The following is a 22678-nucleotide window of genomic DNA, read 5'->3' on the forward strand; positions in this document are numbered from 1 at the left end:
GTCTACCAAAAGGACCAAATGTTAAATTTAGATTTATAACAAAAAGAAGGAGTCCAAAAAAACTTTCGGGAGCTGGCGAGTCGCTTTCCGGCCTCGTTTTGTTACCTGCTTAAAGGCCTTTGCGAAACGGCTTTTTATAATGTGGGATTATTTATATATCGAAACAGGATAATTTTATTTCAAATCACGATAAACGGTTTTGAATGGCTTGCGACGTGAACGTTACAAACAAAGTATAAAAAATATGATTCACAGAATTAAACACATGAGCAATGAGCAAGTTCGAAATGATAATGCTTGATAACTTTTGCTACTTGTACGTTTTACTAACATACTTCGAAATATTATAAAGAATATAAATATAAAATACAGTGTCAAAAGATAAAATATACGATAAAAGTACGTTTATAGAATAAATAGAGAGGTAAAATCGTAGGGTTCACTTTTTAGGGTAACCGTAACGAACGAGGGTGCGGACGAAGAGAAAACATCGGCATCGCATTAACGGACTCTGACAGGGCCAAGGGGACACTGAACTGATATAAATACACTGCATTCTGTTAACTTCAAATGGGAGACAATAACAGTTGTCTCCTTAAAACTATTATTAATAAATAAATGATAATGCCTGTCGTAAAAGTGACTCGATTTCTATGCTGCTCCCTCTACCTGTCGTTGGCGTTCAGCTTACACAACAAAGAAAGTTATAATGCGTGCGAGGCTAAGTAACTTTCGCTATTTGCAGCGCTGCTTCTTACTTGATTACAAAAATAATTAATGTTACTGACAAGGACAGTTAATTAATAGTGAAACTATCAAATCAACGTTAGCATATCGATAAATATTTATGTGATACGATAAAAAATATGGGGAATCGAATAATAATTGAAAATGATTATCCTTCAAAAATTAATTCATATACATATAGTAAAATAAAGTAGTTCCGCGTTGACATCAACAACGAAAATAGCTCACCTCGCTAAGGCCATTATTTGATCGTATAATCCAACTTTCCAACTTAAAGGCACCACTTCGTCAACACAAAAATCACCAGGAAAAAAAATAGAATAGTGGAAAAGTCCACTAAAGCTGTCTGGTGTGTGAGTACGTATCACGTTTGACAGTTTCACTTCACCACATGGTTGTTGTGTCGCGCGGAGCAACGTAACGGACGTACGACACGTTGCACGAGCGAGGGGCGACTGGTCGGTCTGGTCGGCCGTCGCGTGTGCCGCGCGCCGCGGGGAGTCAGAGTCGCGAGCGCTCCTCTCGCCCGAGAGCAGAGTCGCGGGGCCAGCGAGGGCGGAGCGCCTTCCGACTGGCACCCGCGGGACAGCTGCACGGACCCTTTCTACTGCGTCTCCATTGTACCGGTGAAAGCTTATGCATCCATGCTGTCCACTAAGCTCAAGCCGAAAAATATGCGTTATTTTTTCCATTATGTTACAATTTTATAACGTATCTATATTTATAATATGCAAATAAGAAATTATGCTTTAAAAACTAGCGTGTTACCAATTTTAATAGAAGTTTATACGAAGTTTATTGTGTTAACTAGCTTAGACGTACTTACTTTTAATATCAATAAAGTTTTGAAACCTGTCAAAATGCAAGTTTAAAATAAATAATAAATATATGCAACATAATATTTTAATTTTACATGCGCATTGTTGTTATATAACACGAGCTAGTTTCGAACTCTTTTTTGATACATATTCAAACGACTCTACTTAACTAGTTATAGTATGTCAATTTAACGTGCATACATAGTTACAGTAGTGTACTCTACACATAATATTAATATTAATACCTATTTTCTAGTATTCATTTACACTCACAATTTATTTATTATATGATCAATTAAAATACAATACATACAAATTTGCCACATAAAGCAAATGATACGACATTGAATAAACTATATACCATGTATAGTACATGGTATATAGTTTTTTGTATTTAAAAAAAAACCTTAGTAAGTAAATTTTAATCGAATAATCAAAATAATGTAATAATTGTATATTTCAATAATAAATGTTTATATAAGATATTTTACATTTATTCACGCACTATATATGACGCATTAGATACTCCTGAATTACGTAAAATAAATTATTATACTTAAAATATTTTATTTAAATGAAACATTATAAGGTAAAGAATTTAGAAATCGGATCACCGAGGAAAAAACGATTTTCTATAGACGTATAAATTGTTACCTTACCATAAAAAAGGAGTTACATAATTTTAATTATAAGTTTGAAATATAAATATAAATTGTGCGATATTATAATTTAAAGACGTGAGACTGTGAAAACCATATCGAATTCACTGTAACATGAGCTCAAGAAAGGGAGGTGAAACTTTTTAATGTTAACATATTATAAAATTTATTATAATAAAATTAACTTCAAAAACAAAATTTTAGAAGACTTTTTATGCAACAATGCACACACACTATTTTTATCGTCATTAAAAGGAAACCAACTACAAACGCATTTTATAATCTTGTCATAAGGAATTAATAATTATATAGAGATATGTTTTTAAGACACTTTCCATTGATTCAATCAATTGTATCTAATTATTTAGAACCATACGAAACGTTTTATACGGTTTAAATAATAAGTTTTCTGGGCTGTCTGAAATGCACTGATAGAATATATTTTTTACACATTACTTTCATACAAATATTCAATCTTATTCGTAATATTTTCTCACCATTTGCATGCTGACCGTTTGGGTTACAAATGATGTCAATTGAAACCAAATATTCAAATTATTTCTGAATCTCATCTACATTTTAATTTAAAAAGCCTCTGTATCGATTGTAATCTTGTAGCATATCTATGAATACATTTAATTACCATAGTTGTTTATTACATACATTTTCTCTAAGCACTTGTAAGTTTTAAGAGCGACAGCACTGCCATAGATTCACTCGCGCGCACTTTCCATGATTAACTTTCTTATTTACTATTCGACTTGACCTTTCCTTTCTATAACGTTCACTTTAAATACAGTCCAATTTAAGTTCTAAATGCATAGGAGAAAAACTGTCCATCCTTTTGAGATACTGTCTGATACGACATTATAATAAACAAGTTTACATTAGAAATGATTCGTCGTGCCATGATAATACGCACTGGGTGACGCGATCTCATCAAAATTTTATGATGTTAACAAAATGCTTGTAATTGTTTTTAATACTAGTCATTTATGAAATCTTAAAGAAATAAAAGTATTACCGAATAAATAAGAGTCATAATGACACAACTTATGGCGGATTATTTTATTAGATCGCATACTTTTTACACATCTGCAAAATAATGAATGACGTACGGTTTTTAATAGCAATAGTGATTCATGACGTAGATACGTTCTATTTGAGTTACAATTACGTAACGGGTATAAATATATTGAGGTGAATAAAGTGACTGATTATACTATACACATTTGTATATCATATACACACACTGAAATCAAAATAAAAAAATATTATTATATTTTCTGCTTAAGGGGTCTTACGTATAACTTCTTTAAAAGGAAGCAATATTAATAGACATCGGTATCCGTTCCTTTGTCTATTACTCTGGCCGTTATCGAGTCATACTTAATTAACCTATTCTGTTTATTGACCTGTGAAAAATCATCGGGGCATTTATGTCACATGATATAAGAGGCGATACACGTATGTGTTTTAGTAAACTAATACAAATGAGGTTAAAAACAATAAAAACGAGTTAGTAAGTATAGGTACACTATTTCTATTCGTAATTGGTAAGGAGACGGAAGTTTTTAAATATAGAATATTATAGCATACAGGAGAAATTGTTTTAAAAGGTATAATATATCAAGGTCAAGTATATGTATGTAGTATACTTCAACCTTTCATCGTTATCAATGTCACTTCCCAATTCTTCTTTTCGCGGTTGTTTTTTTTACATATAGGTGATTAACACCTTTCTAGTAGCATACAGTTTATAATAACAACGTAAAGTAAATGTGTCTTGATTAACTACTTTTTATTATACAGATTATGTGTCGAACAAAAATATATTTTTTTAAATATTTTCTTATTAATGTAGAAGAAATAAACATATAACATTATAATATCTAAGTATAAGTTAGTACAAATTATATAAAGGTACAGTTATATCATAAGAAAGCAAATTCATAACAACGTAATTATTTATTCCGGATCCCAAGCAGCATTTTATAGAAAAAGAAATTCCGCACGTTAAAAAGTAAGTAAATTACCATCACTAAATAAAGTTATAATGAGCAAAGAGTAGGGCAAGTTACAACAGTCAACTCTCAACTGTCGCGCTGTTCACGAACTGAGAAAGCTTCGATCGCAGCTGGTGAAAACCTTACCACGTACCAGCTGTCACGCAGAACGCTTTAATATTTTACATCCATACTGCTTTCAAATATGTCCGTCAAAACTACAGGTATAATACAACTGTGAAAGTATACGATTTATTTAGTTATCTTTTATTACAAAATCTTATTATATGGCTTGAAAATTTTCAATAATTAATAGGTCATTGCTCGAATTTAATTCTAATTCTATTAGCTAATCGCCAGTTTTCGTGATTCTTCCATTAAAAAGGCGGAACAGTGCAGTGAAAGTGCATCACGGTTATTGCTCGCGCCCGCGCAGCATTCAGAGCATTTTTCAGCGAGTAGAGAAACGCTAAGAAAGTGCCTAAAAGCAGGAGAAGGTGAAGTAAAATTTGAAAGCGCTACACAATAGCGCGTTGTCGAAATTGGAAAGTTGAGAGGTGCGCATTGATTGCGTAACCGCTCTTACGGAGCACGGCGTGACGCTGACGAAAGGTACCATGTGACGTCACCGGCACGAAAGTGCATCGGCCGGCGCCCCTCCGAGTGTGGAGGGCGAGTGCACGTGTGTTGCACTGCGCTTCCTGCACCGGAGGACTTTCTATTGGGAAACCGCATTAAGTTCTCTCCTTCTCCGCTCGGCTATTGGGAAATTCGACTCTCACGAGCCGCAACACGAAACGAGATGCATCTGATTGAGCAATGACGCGGTCCACTTTACATTGCGCTTACACAATTAGAGAGGCTTAGCGTATTATCTGTTTCTGCTGTCTATTGACACGGAATAAAATATAAATGACATAAACGTTGTCTGACCAAATTTAAAAACATTACTTACAGTTTTGTAGCTATTTACAGTCTCGTGTTGCAAAGCCTGAAACAAGAAAAAACCTTTTTATTAAAAATTATGAATAACCAATGAACATTACTAGAAATATTACTATTTTTTTTTTTTATACATTTTTTTGTGAATAAAAAATATTTAGGTTAATTTTACGATTATTCAGGAAACATTTGACGCTTCAATTATTTTTAAACGAAATTTATATAATTTTGAATTAAATTTGGAATATTTATGTTATATATTGTATGGAATATGTATGTGTATATTAGGAATAAAAATATTTATGTCAATAAAATTTGTGACGTAAGGTAAACAGCATTACAGGTCTTCTATACACTACTACCCACATGTTTTTTATTTTATTACTATGTAATTAATACTGTTAACATTTTTTTAATTTTATATATTACAGTTGCATAGCAAACCATTTTAACGCACACCTATCTATTATTTACGGTAATCATTTTAAGTGTATTGTTACAGCAAAAATTGCGCATGGAAACCCAAACTACTGCCGTTCCGAACATTAAACTAATATTAAATGTCACTTTGATTGACCAATAAGTGAGAGAGGTTAAAAAATTGAGGTCTTAACTACGCAGGACGCTCCTCGAAGCAGTTCATGGTTGAATGGAACATGTACAGTATTCAAATACTCATTGACAATTTACTTTATATCTTTTCTCACAAACCTAAGGTCGATAATTGTTTGGCAAATTAGCAGCGGTTCCTAATTGTCGGATTGAGAACGTTCGTGATTTAAATAACGATTTTGTCTTTAAGATCCATTATATAAGGTCCGATTTTCTTTATACAACATCGGCATTCAATAAGTAGGTTGAAACAACTCACACTGAGGTAGATTACACTTGTATATCACAAATTCTCATTAAGTCTACGTCACAAGATGGTAAGTAAATGTTTAATAGATGCAAAACCATAGTTGAAGGAATATTAATGGCTAAGTAACAACAAAATGTTTTATTCAAATTATTCTGAACTATTGAATAGTAAAATTATTTACTTTAATGTAGGATAATATTAAAGGGTTTGATGTTTTTATCAAACCATCAAACTGCTTTAGAAAGTAAATAGCAATTAGCATCGGGAAAGTTGTTTCATGCCGAATAGATTTAAATTGAAAAGCAATGCTCGACTAAGTTTCCTAGGCAATAAATACTATCAGAAAAGCGAATGGCTTGTGTACTTTCTAGTTGCAAAGTGGGCAAAAGTTACGATATCTCTTGTGATATAATAACCGTTCGCCATCGCGGACTGAGCCAGCAACGTGCGCCTACGCAAGCATGGTTTACTTCACTGTATATGTCCGAAGGACCAAATATGAAACGAATATGTCCTATTATAATATTTAAAAAATAACGCATATAAAACGAATACAATTTTTTAAATACCTATTGAATATTTATTTTAATACGATATGCATGTCATAAATTGGTAGATATTTTTAAATTGTATTTGTTTAAAATAATCTCCGCTAATTCATTTTAGTGAATTGTTTTGAATGATACATTATAATAAGATTATAATTTATTTAATAGTGGGTTACAATTATCAAACCGAATATGGAACGTAATCTTACACAGATATTTAATGCTGCCGTTACCACAGTTTTCTAAAAAAAAAACTAGAACAAACTCGTTATTGGATGCTACTGAATTAACCAGAGTATGTTTACAGCAATTAATTAAAAATATGAATTTCATAGGAACCCAGATGTTGTTACAATAATGAATATTAAATCTTAAGTACTTCCTAAATATTATTACGTAACTATATTAACAGCGATAACCCTGAAAACTGAAGCCCTATGTACTGTTACGTCGTTAATGTTATGTAGATCACTGTTTACATACTGTTTCAGAGCTCATTCTATATTCGAATTGTACACACACACACACACACTAAGCTGCAATCTCAATGTCTGTATTATAATAACGCATAAAGATATTTTGTATTATTATTACTATACATTTTTTCATATGTATACACTGTCGGAAAAAAACTTTACTAGAGGTGAGGGACTAGATATAGCATAGTCTGAAAGCTGAAAACATAAAATCTTAATATAAATATGAACATAACATCTGACCTCTTTTTTAATATTCCCTAGAGACAAACAGTAAGATGGAATATTTCAATAGAGGTCGTAGGAGTTAGTTTTACTAGCTATTCAGTATTCAAAAGTATTGGATAGCTGATAAATTGCAAGAGATTTCAACGAGAAATACGTTCACCGTCCTAGATGCGCGGTAGGTACTTTCGTTTTGAAATCGGCTCGCACAATTGGCCGTATCGAGATAAAAGCGGACCAGCTGCACGGAGAACGGTGGCTGAACGCATTCCGTTTCTAATATATCCTTTACCTCCAAAACTTGAAGGTATTCATTTATATTTAATTAATATACGTCAAATAGACGCTAAAACAGACTGGGTCACCGTCTCACACTTAGGTATTCTTATTAACGTATAAACGTTTTGTTCTTTGATAATATATATGGATGTTTATTTATTAATGATAATTGTTTTTTTTATTATTTAATTTTGTAATACAATTCGTTTTATAGTGATCGTCAATTATTTCGCCAATGTTATGTATGCCAGGATATGTTAATTTTAATACCTAATCTATTCAATGATTTACAAATAAATAGGAATTTCAAAATTAAAAATACGTTTTTCTCTTTTTTAAGTAAAAAGTGCATCATCAATATACCATTATTTTGACCAGAGTAAATCTATTTCAAGTTTTATTCGCAAACGCCTTACCTAAACAAAACAGCAATTCGCAATAAAATAGGATTGCTGATTTATTTATTTTTACTACAAACAAAGATCACATTATAGATATTAATTTTAATCATGAACATTATTAATGCATTAATTTTTTTCTCATAACATTTCTTTATAACTATAAAATTAAACTATCAAATACTAATGATCACATTAGATTGCACTCCGAATTGTAATCCTTATGTAAACCTTATTATTTTGAGAATAGGAGAATAGTTGTATGTTATACATCAATTCTATCAGTCATACATATTATGAATCATCATCATAAACCATAAAATCAATGGAGGAGTTATCACATTTAATTAAATTCATAATGTTACCTGTGAATGAACATTGTATACAAAATTTGTTAAAATAAAAAAAATGTATCTAAGGTTTAGGCGAGGCCGTGACTGTCGAAATTTATACACGGTTGGACCGTGACACAATTTACTAGAGCATTCATTTTATATTCGCCATTCTATCTCGCCTGTGTAATGATATGATTCACATTAAAGCAAATCGGGACCCATGTCGAACTACCTCCATAATGTAATTCGTTATAAAACACTAATTACAACGAGCAAGTAACACTAATTAATATTTAAGAAAATGTATTAATATTTAACCTTTTAGAGTCGGTATGCGATAGAATATGGGCACGTTAAATTCTGTGTCATTTATATAGTTAGTGTGCGCCAGATTTCATAAGCGATCTCTCCGTACCCTGATCTAGGTTAGGTGGTCGACATCGGCAACAGCGGTGGCGTATCGAGCGCGTCCGATGTTAACCTACATACATCCGTGGCACACATAGCTGCTGCTGGGGTCGACTGTCGAGAGTACCCGACACCCGTAACCGTACGTAAAATTCGTGACCCGGCCCCCCTACCTTCGCTGTTCTCGTCATATCACAATCGACTCATTGGACACAGTCATCATGTCCCACATGCTTGTAACGCCTAACGCGATATGAAAGTTTTATATCATTATCTCGTTTTGTGATTATGTTTGTACAATTTTGACAGTATTTGTATTTTTACTTCCGAAGCGTACGACTGGCACGTACTCGATAAACGTGTTAATATTAACATCATATTTGTTGTATTTTAGTCAGCGAGTTAGTTTTTTTATTAAAAAAAATCGCAATTTACGTTAGAGGTTAAGTAATCCAAATATGTAAAAGGCAATGCCCTGATAGACTGATTGTAATAGAATGAGTCCATAGATTAGTAGGTACTAGATGCGTGATAAAACAACATAATATTAATTAATATATGTTTCACTCAAATATAAGTCCCAGTGGCGAATACATATTAAAATCTGAACCACATCTGTTTTCAAATATAAAACCTTCTTTCAAACTGAAACATTTCCAAATTATTTTTTGTTTCTACAAGTTCTTGAGTTCTTTACATTATTTATTATGATAGAGGATGAATGTAGATTTATTTAATTTGCAGTAAAATATAAATTTACATTTCGATGAATATATCTATTGTACAACGAAATAAAGCATGCTTATATAAGTTGTTACTCGCATTAATATATAACACCATAAACCTGTCTAAAGTCCACCTGCCTGTCGATATAAAGTTCTCAATGTGTAGTTAAAAGTTTATAAAACGAGACTGAATAAAAACGCATCTTAACGTTTATTTAGCGCACGTATTAAGTAGAAATCATTATGATTAATATTTAAAACAACTCGGAGATCGTAATTTTTAAAAAACGAGACTGATTGCCCATCTTCAGACGTGTTCTCCCCGTGCCATAGAGCACTTATGCATCCGGCCCGAGCTCTACAAACCGATAAACCGATTTTAATACAATACTATTTGATGAAAGATATAATATTCACTTAGTGATAACATAATATATGAGTATTTAGTTGTTTAAAGCAGTGACCCGTGTATCGCGGCATGCTTTGTCTTCCCGTGCAATAGTGCACTCACGGGGGTCGATGTCCGGACACGCAACACTGCCACAAATCAATAACCTAATTTGAACAAGGTTTGATAATAATAAATAATATATTATGCGAAAGTAATATTATAACCTTTTTACTTAATGTTAAACTGATATAAATATATTCATTTCATTGTCTTTCTATATAAGACAAAAATTGCTACGAGTAAATAAAAACCTTAATCGCCAAAACAATGTAAAATTATAAATGTGCTGAATAATACGGATATACATTCTAAATTTAAAAATTTAGAATTCGGAATCAAGTACAGTATTATTTGTCACACTATCTTGAACTATGCTTAGACCTTAATTTCTTTATACATATATAGAGATATGATAACATCAATACCTAAGGCTATTTACGCGATACACATGTTAGCGAACGTTAACGGTGAATAACATGATATGATCAGTCACGACTGATATAAACACTAAATTATTTAGAGTAGCATAACATTTCAGTTAAAAGTCAAGTTTTTAAACCAAACTATTTTATAAATATTTATGATGGAATGATTTAGCTTATGTCTAAACATATTAATATTTTTGAAAATTCTTCAATATGTAATATATTGAAGAATTTGCTTTTTTATTTGAATTTATGCTAAAATTACCTTAACAGTAATGTACTTATGATTGTTGTCGGTATGGTATTTTATTTGTTTAATTATTTTGTTAAGAAATTTTGCTAAATTGTAAAAAAAATATAGTTGTAGTTGAAAAAGATTTAAGTCACAACTCAGAAAGTCACAGTAGCAGTTCATGAGTTATATTTTATACATTTATATAACGAAATATGTGATGTAAGTCTTATTATGTTTAAACTATAATCAAACGATGATTAAAAGTTACCGAGCTTTAATGCAAAGCACGCGGTTGACGTGACAATGCAGCGTCCATGCGTGTGCAATGCGAGGTCGACGTCCGCGACGGGACGAGTTGACTGAGGAATACTGACCCGTCCCGAAACAACCCACTTGTTCACAATGATTGACATATAATATACCTGTTTGATCTATGCTACCTTGTAAGACTAACAGCTTGTCATATCAGTGCCGTTGAATACAATTCCGGTACTCTAAATTATGACTTGATTAACTAATAACGCAATATAAAAACGTTTAAATTACACAATCTATTACACAATTCATTTTAGACACGGCTACTTGTCGTATCAATATTAGGTATGACCTTCATCGACTTGGGGTTAGCAAAGTACAAAAAAGTCACGCCCGCGGTGGCAAATACGAGTAAGTCGATAATATGGAATTCCCGAGAGTATCGTACATCCTAGCATTACGTAATTATGTGTTTTTTAGAATTTTCCTGAATGTTCTCTTTGTATAATAGATAACAACAAAATATGAAACTACATAAATGTTTGACAGATAATTTAAACTTTTAGTTAATATTGTTATTCGGCAAATATCGAAGTCTGGTCTCGAACAATTACAGATGACTATATAATATATAAATATGGACCTATTAGTGTTTATTGTTTTCATAAAAAAGAAACTGACGCAAAGTATGGTTTTTCTTCTTCTTTCTTCTATATAAAGACTATTGCCTATGAGGTATACTGGGACCTTACTGGATATATCCTGTGTGCCATTACATTAGAATGGTTATTTGAGAGAAATTTTATAGATATAGATTATGTACTTTGGGTGAATGGGCGTTACGTGCCATGAGAAACAATTAAAGATTATTTACACGGTGTTCATAACCTTTAATGCTTTATCAAAACGATTAGCTTCATATTTGCCATTTAAGGAGTATTAAAATATTGGAACGTTCCACTACTTTCAGAACATACAAATCCGTGAAAGTTATGTCTATAAAATGTATATTTTACGTACATTCGTGATAAAGTCTATGCTCGAGATGAGTAACAGATGAATAATGAATTTTAAAATACTAAATTTACGGGGATATTGCCTTTTATCGTGGTTAAAATTACACCGTGGCAGCAATGATAAATAATTCATAATGACAACTTATCACGAAATTGATATGCCATTTGGTCATCTGTTTTAATATATTTTAGAAACTTGTTTTGTTTTTGTTACAAAAAAATAATATTTACTATGTACAATAATTATTTGAACAATTACAAAATATCATTCTAAAAACATGTTCGGAGAGACAAGGTTTTATTTAAAAGAATTTCCGAAACCTAATATTGTTATTTGAAACAAGGTCGACGGGATGGAGAGGCCGGGAGAGCGGGAAGGTTTCATTTATTACACCCTAAGATCCTTGAGAGAAGTTATCCAAGGCCTACCGGGGCCCGGAAGTGTCCTTCAGCGAAGAACCTTGTTTTTTTATGAGAATTCTGATAATCCGTACAATTCCTCTGTAACTTTTAACTATGACATTATTAGCTGAATGTGTAATTATTGTTTCGGAATGTTTTTACAAAGGAAATGTGACATTTGCCTACTTAAAATTCTTTGCTTAAATCGATTTTCCTTAATCTACTCTGAAATATAGTATCTAATTATATAACACATTGAAATTACATATGACATTTAAGCAAACACTAAAACATAAAAACGTTGTCTATATTGCGCGAATTTATTATTTACTTTTAATTTACAACTGATTGTATAGTTACTAATGCCTTCCTTCTGATTAATATTTTATTTAATTATATTCGCAATCACAATCGAACAAGACCATAGAACTAAAAAACGGCCAAATGCGAGTCGGACTCGCCCATGAAGGGTTCCGTAGCAACAAGTAACAAGGTGTATGTTTATGATTTTTATTTTTATATTATATTTGAGTTGATTGAAATTTTCGATTTATGACGTATTAAAAAAAAACTATTTACTAGATGTCATTCAAACCAATTTTCAGTGGAAGTTTGCGTGGTAATGTACCTATATCATACATTATTTTTAGTTTTATCATTCCCTTATTTAGAAAATTATATAAAAAACCTCAGTAACATTTTTTAAGATCGACAATAAGTATAATTTGATGAAAAAACTTTTTTGAGTTTCGGTTTTGTCCCCAAAAATTATTGTTTGTTTTTTTTTTTCTATTTTTGTGGGAAAATCTTAATGCGGTTCACAAAATATATACTAAATTTCAACAGTATAGTTCTTATTATTTCTTAGAAAGAAATAATGGCTGTGACATACGGACGGACGGACAGACAGACAGACATGACAAATCTATAAGGATTCCGTTTTTTGCCATTTATTAAAGCATTGTCGTTTTGCAGTCCAATAAATCACAAGGGAGGGATTCCTTGTATTCCCAGTATAAATAATTCCTACGATGATAAGTTGATTAAAAGAAAAATAGATAAAAAAACAATAACTTATAAACCAATGATATTCTAATAAACAGATATGTTATATCCATACTAAAGAGCAGAAAACAGTGTGCCGCGCCGGGAACCGTTATTTTACATTTCGTTACAAGTAAAAAGGATAGGTTGATAAAAACAATAAGTAAACGGGATAACTAGATGTTTTAATTACGCAAAACATATTACTACATAATTATGATGTATTATAACGTATTACTGGCAGAATTATGATGAAAACGACATACACGAATAAAGGCAAACGTCCCAATTAGGACGTTTTCTAGTCTTCACTTTTTGCGCGTTAATGACATATCTGTTTACTAGAACATCATTGTTATCAACTAACAAACTTATCTGGAACAAGCTTTTCTGTACAAAATTTGGAGTTTATGCTGTTGGTTATTAAATAATTCCTTTATCCAGAGCTAATCCTTAGCGTAGAATCATATCAAACTGATCATAAAAAATGCATCGTCATCGGAAATGAATGAACACAAAGGATTTCAAAAACATTGTATAAGCTTGCAAGATTTGACAAGCAAACGAAGCTCGTAACTTGTAAAAATAAGAAATATATGAATATTTTAAATAATTTATATTTAATCCAAACTATAAACTACACCTACTTTACATATTAACTATATTTGAGTCGAACGCTTTATAAATGCACGTATTAGTTTTATAACACGATAAAATGTTGATGTTAAGTAGTTTTGATGTTTGAAATAACTTTAATACACATTAGGGTAATTTAAACAAAATAATTGTTACAAATGTTATTCACAAAGACAAGCATTTAATCGTTTTTACGTTTAACGAAGAATAAGACGTTATAAAATATAAACGTTTGTAATACTGATTAATTACGTAATTAAAATAAAGCGTCATTAGCGCGATGGAAAACTTTAAAGGGAAGAAAAAAAAGTAAGTACGTACATCGCCGTCAAGAAGTCAGTATGGATCTGTTTGATTCATAATCACGCTACAACGGCTATACATATATTTATTAATTTTGGCATAAAGATAGACTATAGCCTAAAACAGCGGAAAAACTTATACATATACTTATTACCATATACCAGATATTGCTTTTCCGGTCTTAAAATTTTTGAGAATAAGTTTTTGTTCTATTAGCGACTGAGGATGTTTATATGAATATGAAGGTATCCTTTTGTGTACCCAAACCTAAATCCAATCTTTGTTTCCAATAATGTCACATATAATAATTTGTACGATAATAATAAAAGGTTTTTGAATGTCCTAGCAGTATTGTACTGAACTGAGTCATAGGAATATTACAGTCTAACATTACTTTTATCAGATTGCCGTATTGTCACTGTGTTATCATTCTGGTAAGATTTAATGTCAGAAAAAATGTTTTACAACTTAATATATAAAATAATTCTTTTCTTTAACTTTTTTGCTGTGTGAACTTGTGTGAATTTTTGATAATTAGCTTAGTACATATCTTACCAAAAGTTTACATATTTATAAATAAAAACATACGAGGTGCGGTCAAAAAGTATCGCGAATTTTGAATTTTCTCGGGTTACGTATAATATTCGAATTTCGATCTTTTTGTGGCTTTATGTTGGTACTCATGTCTCTCACTTATGCCGACAAGCTCGGCCAATTTTGAATATTCACTTAATTGTTGACAGTTGCTTAGCTTGCACGTGTTTTGGACCGTCTTCGATTTTTACCTATTAAAAAAAATGGATCAAGAAACCTGTATCTAATTTTGTGTGAAAAACAAAATTAAGTGAGCGGATGCATTCCGAATGTTGACTGTGGCATACGGAGAAGCTACCTTGGACCGAAGCAACGTTTATCGGTGGTACAAAATGTTCTCAAACGGCCGAGAAGATGTGAACGACGAAGAGCGTGCCGGACGCCCGAGCACTTCAACAACAGATGAAAAAATTAATGAAGTGGAGAAAATGATATTGGCCAATCGTCGAATCACCGTTAGAGAAGTTGCTGAGGACCTAAACATATCGATTGGCTCATGCCATTCGATTCTAAATATAATAAATAATAAATAAAAAAAAATTATATGTTAAATATATAAGCAATATTCAAAATTTAATTTTTTTAGTTGTTAGACTAAACTTACTTTAATCTTCATCAAATAATTTCTTAGTTATTTTGAGTTAAATTTGAAATTTATATAAAGAACTATATATATAAATTTTAGCTACTTTCTTGTTTAAGGTAATTCAATTTTTGAGCTTTTTGTGCCCTGTAATTCTCGGTAGCACCCAGGAGTTATTAAGTTTGTGTTTTTATATATTCCTGTGATTAGCAAGAACTTACTGCAAGGTTTGCTTTGTCTAATCTATCTCTGGCCATATTGGATCGCTGTCCCAACAGTTTAAGATAGTGAAAAAATAAGTTTTCCAAGCTTACACACATACTTGAACCATATTACATTAAATCATTATAGATTTTCTTTTTTTAAAATAGATATTTAATCTACTATTTTAATGTGTTATGTGCTGGAGGTAAGAACTTGCTCAGATGGGCTTCCAATAAATCCTACCTCAAATGACATCGCTACAGTGAAATTCTTTTATTTTTAAAATTTGAAATATAAAGACTGAAGTTGTTCCAAATACAAAATTTTGAAAAAAAAAAAAATTAAAACATTATACTATACTAATTTATGTTTATTACAGACTTGAAATGTTACAATTAATTTTGGTCTTTAGTGATAGCCACAAAGTTTTTGAGTGCCATAGTAATAAAATTATAACATCTGTTGTTTACCCATTTCTTTGGCAAAAACATTGTGCCATATGAATAATAAATATAGTAATGTTAATGACGATTTGTTCTGTGTACTAAATGTTGTTTAAAACTGTACGCTGATGTTTATTTTATTCCACTGACATAATCAACAAAATTTTAAGTAATGTTTAAAGTAACCTAATTAATATTACACTTTTAAATAATCCCGCTGAGTTTCTTTTGCCGGTTCTTCTCAGGTCTGAGGTATTATATTCCGAACCAGTGGTAGATTATCGACAATCAATAAGAAAGTGTAAACACTTGTATTTTGAATAAAGGTTTTTGACTTTGACTTTGAAATAATTGAGTTATAAGAAATAAATAACCTTTGAAATAAATTTTTCAATAAGAGCTTTAGTTTTCTTCTAATTTGGTTAACAAATACTTACCATCACAAGAAAAGTAGGTAGTGTGCATGAAGTATTGGATAATTATTAAATATAAATATATTACACAAGAATGTTACTCACATCAATATCCTTTAATGTTATAATAAACCATTCAAAATATATTTGAGGATTATTTGCTTAGTAGCGACATTGGCATAAAACAATAATTTTATTCATAATTTATGTTATTAAAAGTTTATTCCTTAAGAAGTTATAAAATACTTTACATAATTATAGAAAATATCAAACAAAACTGCTATTTAAAAAACAAGCAAGTAGTTTAGATTATTTAGATTTTTCACATGTACAATAATTAAGTATGTTTCCATCATAGATTGGTTACATGAAGCATTTATCATTTTTCATCTTGTGAGTCGATAGGGAAGAAGCAAAATGCGATCTAGTGATGTACTAATTTTATCTTAACCGTATATAAAGGGATTTAATATGAAACAACGATATTTAATAATAGTTAACATTATTAAACAGAAAAAACCATTTCTAAAGAAGTTACTAAAACCTTTGGTTAATACAAACTATTTAGGGCGTAGAAATTATAACGCAAGTTTTATTAATAATTCCGTGGGTTGACAAGTCACAAGTGAACATACACCTATCGTGAATATAATGTACGGATGAAACTGACGTTATTGGACTAGTCACCATAGTTTCCGAATATATTTGCTCGTCTTGCGACCATGTTAGAGCTTGATCTATTTATAAAAAATAAGACTTGCATTGATGTCAAACGGGGGTATTGTAAATTTATTTCTTTTGTAAGAATATTTATTATCAAGGCCGTAATTATGTTATGTGATACAGATGAAAGCTCAAGGGACAAGTGTTTTTGACGTTTGACGAGATCTTTATATTACTCACCTGTTAAAAATAGGGCTTATAATTTATAATTAGCACTACACTCAATTAAAAAGGAGTATGAACAAAGAACTAAACAATAAAAAGAACACAGTCACAAAAGAATTAAAAAAGAAAACAATTTACACACTGCACTCACACTTCGTCTTCAGAACGTAAACCATAGATAATAAATTAATTATATTGAGTATTGAATTGACAGATAATATAGTGCCTTTAGTGAAATTTATTATTTAGACGTAAAAAAAATATAAAATATATAGTAAATAATTGTATTCCTAATTTTTTTTACTGTTATCATATGAAATTTGTTACAAAAATTAAAAAAAATTGTCAATAACGGTTGTAATCTAAAGAAAATTTGCTTTTAAACCTCTTAAGCTCACATTAAATTTAACAAATTTGCCGAATTAATTGACGAGATCCCGTTTTGTATATAAATCAAATTTTACATTGAAATATAAATCTATCAAACCTGTTTATTTTTATTAAGTCTTTAACCCTGTTTATTTTTATTTTACTTCACTATCACGAATTTGCATGATAAGTTAAGCTTATAAATAACAATAACTTTTACCGCTCTTTACACAAAGAAAACGATCGTTTCACTATACAGTTCTATCACGGGCGACGTTTCAGAAACGTATGGTAAAAATATCTCTACGTTACTCGAGTAGGAAAGATGGTGAGGTTTGATTTTATTCTTCTGTTTTTATTTTATAAAATATGAACCATGGCTATAGACAATAATGAAAAAAATATCACGCATTACTTATAATACTAAGGCGCCATCAAAATGAAGGACGAAAATGTAAGATCTCTTGTGCCTGTAGCTACACTGATTTACTTATCGTTCAAACGATGTACGATTAGACAGGCTTACACATAGCCCCAGATGGGCTATATAGTTTATCGCTTTACCTCAAAGGAAATCAATTAAAAAAGCTGAAAAAATATAGGTAGAAAACTTCTCTTAATTAATAACGATTCATGATCAGTGCAAGGAAATGTATCGTTTCCAACATCTACAATTTTGGCTTCATACAATGTTTTTATTGTTATGCGATCGTCCTTTTGACATGCGAGTAATATTTGGCTAGAATATTTTCTCTGATGATGAACTTAAAACCTTATTTTCAATTTTTAACCTGGGTTAAAAATGACAATTCGACGAAGTCAATTTTTCTCTAGGCATTTACCGTCAGAATGCGCATTCATAGTAAGCTCCATTTTAGAGCCATTAAAGCGGTAAGGGGGATCTAGCACGTACTTCAAAACTCAATACTCGGCTAGCACATCGTCGGAGGCATCCCACCAGCCTAGGAAGTCTGGATAAGACAAAAGCAACTGATTCATCTTACGTAGTTCAACCTAGCCATGTCCAGCCATTCGTATAAACGATATGTAACTTAATATACGGCAATTCTTATTCAGAATTTAACGATAAAACAAATATAAGATATCAAATACTATACCGATTAAGTAGGTATCAGTTCATCAAGTAGAACTTTAGTAGAAAATTTATATAGACATCTATAGCCAATTCCAAATCGAAGTCGCAATAAAGAAAAGCAAACATGCGGTTTACTAATAACTCAACTATATTGGGCACCACGAACTTCATGAGTTTCTATATTTATAATACACCACTATTCCATTTTATATATGTACTTATTAATTTTACTTTCAAAATTCCGATATATTTCGTCGACATATTTTCATAACGCAATTACTTTATATACCTGACCATTGATATATTGTCAATTTGTTGTTTTTTTGGCTTTTCTCCTTTTTTGGTTTAGTCATTTTAATGTGAGCGGATCTTTTCATTTTAAGCAATGAATTTGCGGCTTGTGCGGTGCGAAGCACGCGGCACGCTTTGAGACATCTGCATATAGCTATTAAGTACTTTTGGTTACGTTTGACCGTGAGAACGAGCAGTCAACATCAGTACGAAATGGACTTTTGCATTAGTTTGTTGAGTTTTAAATCAATTGATAATTCCAACAGTATTTATCAAAGTACACAACATTTGAAAGATTAAACGTATTTTTAATTTGAATGTAGATAGTGAACTGTTTTACTTCTCCTTGGAGAAATTAACGCTACTACTACAATAAACCAGCACTATTATATATATTTCTGAATCACTGTTGAGTTATTGTTTTATAACATGTATGACAAGAATCCTTTGTTTTGCGTATCAGTCGCCTTTTAGTGGCTCTTAATGTTTTACAAAAAACAACAAACTTGTTTTTTTTTTGTAAAAACTTTAGGGACACAAAATAAGATCACTTTATAAAAACGTTATAGAAAACAAACATATTTTTTTGTAAATATATTATTTCATATTAATCAATTTTTATGTGTTTCATTTTACATATGTGCTCAATTTTAACTATTATTAACAAAAAAAAAAAAATTAATATAATATATTCTAACTTTACAAAATATTATTAAATGAATTATTTGTCAAATTAATTATTAATGAAACGAGCAAATACTAGAGATGAAATTATGATTTTGACACAAGATTGTTTGGCCATACTAAACTCTACCATTTTTATTTAAAATTATCGATGGAAAGATTGGTAATTAATATAAAAAACACTTTATAGAGATTAAAAATACTCTATTATATATGTATACAAACATTGTCTGTCATTAATTTGTTAGGGTTGTAAGGGCCGCCACCAAGTCACCTCTATGTTCTCTAAGAGTTCTTTCTGCCAATGTCCGAGAGATTTCCATTTCCTTTACCTGTAGTTAATAAAATTTTAATCAATTAAAAATATTACATAGACAATACATTTAAATAAAATTAAAGTTTAAATATTTTTTTAAAGGAATTATATATAACCTGTTCAATATGTATTAATAACCAATTTAAAAAATAAAAAAAAGATTAGTTGTGCATTCAAAATCAAAATTCAACACACCATCAAAATTTATAACAGATGCTTTACCGAGAAGGGCTTGTAGGTGAATGTCTAATTATTTAATGTACTTAAATTTACAAAAGTTGAATAAAAATAAATTCAAACTTTTTTAGAATAGCCATTAATTTCAAACTTGTAAAAAAAATTGTAGCATTTGTAAACTTTGTAAGCTAGGCAAAACAAACAATAGTAACCATTTTATTAAAACTTTTACTAATTTATATCAGATAAAAATATTAATTATAATAAGTACTATTAAGATACATAAAATACCCCATAGGTAAATAATAAGTGGCACATGCTTTGTATAGAAGTATGAGGCACCACTTACTGTATTCTTTCTATCAGTATGTAAGGAATATTTTTTTCATACATACTAGTAGTTATGCTGTAAGGGGTCATGAATTTTTAGTTATCAAATTTATAAGAGACAGACAGAGTTACATTTATAATTTTAGTATAGATTAAGATTTATATGTAAAAAAATCTCAAAAAATATGTAATATCTTATTTCCCTACACACTGTTAAGCAGCCTGAGAACCATTACACTAATTATGCTTAAGATACTTCAAGGTAAAATATTTTTTTAACTTACTATTAATTCAATGTCGTCTTTTTTAACTGAAACTTTTTGGAGCTCCTTTTCTTTTTCAAGCCTTTCGGCTGCTTCTTTATTTCTACGATCACCAATTAATGAAAGAGCCTGAAAAAGTGAACAAAATAATGTAATAAAACCCCAAACTTCATCTGTTACTATACGAATTCATTAAAATTTAATATGAAAAAAGTCACATCAAATATGAAAATGTCTAAAATCCCACTACCTCTATTGAAAAATTTGTGCAAAACAATATATTGAATTATTTTTGTATACAGTTATAAGTGCCAAAAAGTACTTGATGTAATTACATACTGTAAAAATTAAGTATAAATTTAATTTTTTTATTACATTTATATTTAATTATAGCTAACACTCTAAAACGCAGTGGCTTGTGCGAGGGCAGTGTGCTGTACTGTGTTTCTACATTGCAGTGTGACTTTACTATTATATTATACATTGTTCTTAAATTAAAGTAGCCTAAGTTACTCCTTATTAAATCAGCTATTTGCCAGTGTGAGTCCTATCAGAGTACCCATAACAGAGACAAAAATTGCGAAAAAAAATTATTTAGAAATATGTTTTGTGTATAAATACATATGAATTTAGTAAAAAGCCCTTATTTACATACAAATTATATTATGTATATAGTAACAGATGGACATTACTTCATACACAAAAATATATAATACCTTCATTTATTTTATAGAAGCAATACTATAAATTTACTCACACCAGATATGTCTTGGGATGATATTTCTTTCTCCTCGGCATAGTCAGTTACTTTTTCTAAATCAGCTACACCACTGTCGTGTTTTGCAGCCTTTTTTTGAGTTTTATCTTTTTCTAATTGTATATCATCAGTATCACCATTAACCTCTTCATCGGCCATGTTTATGAATTTATCTTGTATAATATTTTACTAATAGCAGTTAGTTATTGTAGTATTATGAAAATATTCATATACTCAACATGAATAATAAAATAACTTATTTCGAGTATGTAGCTATTTCCAAATGAGATAATTTTTAATACAATATCACGCTTTCAGTGTTGACATATGACAATTTATCACATTGAAAATGACATATCGTTTCGTGTTACGTTTACGGAAAAATTAAAAAGTTAATGCTAGAAATCATTTTAAATGATTACATGTAATCAAACTGGCAAATGGGTTAAGATTTTTTTACTAATAAATTATAGATATATTTAAGTATCTTGATATTTATATTAGACCATATTTACCTTCAGCAAGAAAATGTTAAAAAATGTATATAATAACCTATATAAATAGCAAATGGAAATATTTAATAAAAAAACACACAGACATATTGTCGTTGCTCGCAAAAGTCGCTATGTGTTTTTTTCATATTTTTCGGTTTGCTGTGCCCTTTTAATCGTTATTTTAATATATGAAAAATTTGATATATGAATATGAATATCGCATAGTTAAATTTGTAAACTTTTTATACTTTAGAAATGAAAAACCTGTTTTTACAGTTCGTGCGTATTGAAACAACGATTAATATGGTGTAACAAAAAAAGAGACAGACTTTTGCAGGAGCAACGACGATATATAACATAAAATGCGCTCAGAAGCTTCTAAGCGCATTTTTGTTATTCTTTTCGATGTATCTGGCAAAACTTATTTAGGTATACGCTTCCTCATGAAGCAGCGAGGGAATATAGGAAATACATTCTGTTTGAAAATATGAAAATAAAATTGTTATTAAAAAATTTGAAAATTTAGATAATTATAACATCTATTTTTTTAACCTGTTTTCATGATAACACTGCGGTACAGT

General features: G+C 30.4%; 2 protein-coding genes across 5 annotated transcripts in view; both read right to left on the bottom strand.

The window, feature by feature from the left end:
- LOC124532219 (protein roadkill) overlaps positions 1-17502 on the bottom strand; it is a 42724-nt gene extending 25222 nt beyond the window's left edge. For 2 of the 4 annotated variants that reach the window (XM_047106977.1, XM_047106976.1), the window contains exon 1: positions 976-1219. In XM_047106977.1, the coding sequence (XP_046962933.1) occupies positions 976-989 (14 nt within the window). In that variant the 5' untranslated portion in view covers positions 990-1219. Of the gene's footprint in view, positions 1-975; positions 1220-5185; positions 5222-17335 lie in introns of those variants that run through there. The other 2 variants (XM_047106979.1, XM_047106978.1) reach the window with 2 other exon arrangements.
- Positions 17503-19947: 2445 nt separating this feature from the next.
- LOC124532415 (huntingtin-interacting protein K) lies at positions 19948-21947 on the bottom strand. Its single transcript, XM_047107317.1, has 3 exons — positions 21604-21947; positions 20868-20975; positions 19948-20092 (listed from the first exon to the last, which is right to left on the bottom strand). The coding sequence occupies exons 1-3, from the start codon at positions 21760-21762 to the stop codon at positions 19997-19999; spliced, it is 363 nt and encodes a 120-aa protein (XP_046963273.1). The 5' UTR covers positions 21763-21947; the 3' UTR covers positions 19948-19996.
- Positions 21948-22678: the final 731 nt, after the last annotated feature.

This window comes from Vanessa cardui, chromosome 9 (assembly GCF_905220365.1).
Source record: "Vanessa cardui chromosome 9, ilVanCard2.1, whole genome shotgun sequence".
Lineage (NCBI taxonomy): Eukaryota > Metazoa > Arthropoda > Insecta > Lepidoptera > Nymphalidae > Vanessa > Vanessa cardui.

What these genes read in the sequence shown, in the direction of transcription:
- LOC124532415 (XM_047107317.1), bottom strand. Translation starts at nt 21,762, where the DNA reads ATGGCCGATGAAGAGGTTAATGGTGATACTGATGATATACAATTAGAA. An exon ending in CATCCCAAGACATATCTGGT is followed by an intron (nt 20,976 to 21,603) that starts GTGAGTAAATTT and finishes TCACTTTTTCAG; the next exon opens with GCTCTTTCATTAATTGGTGA. An exon ending in AAGACGACATTGAATTAATA is followed by an intron (nt 20,093 to 20,867) that starts GTAAGTTAAAAA and finishes TATTAACTACAG; the next exon opens with GTAAAGGAAATGGAAATCTC.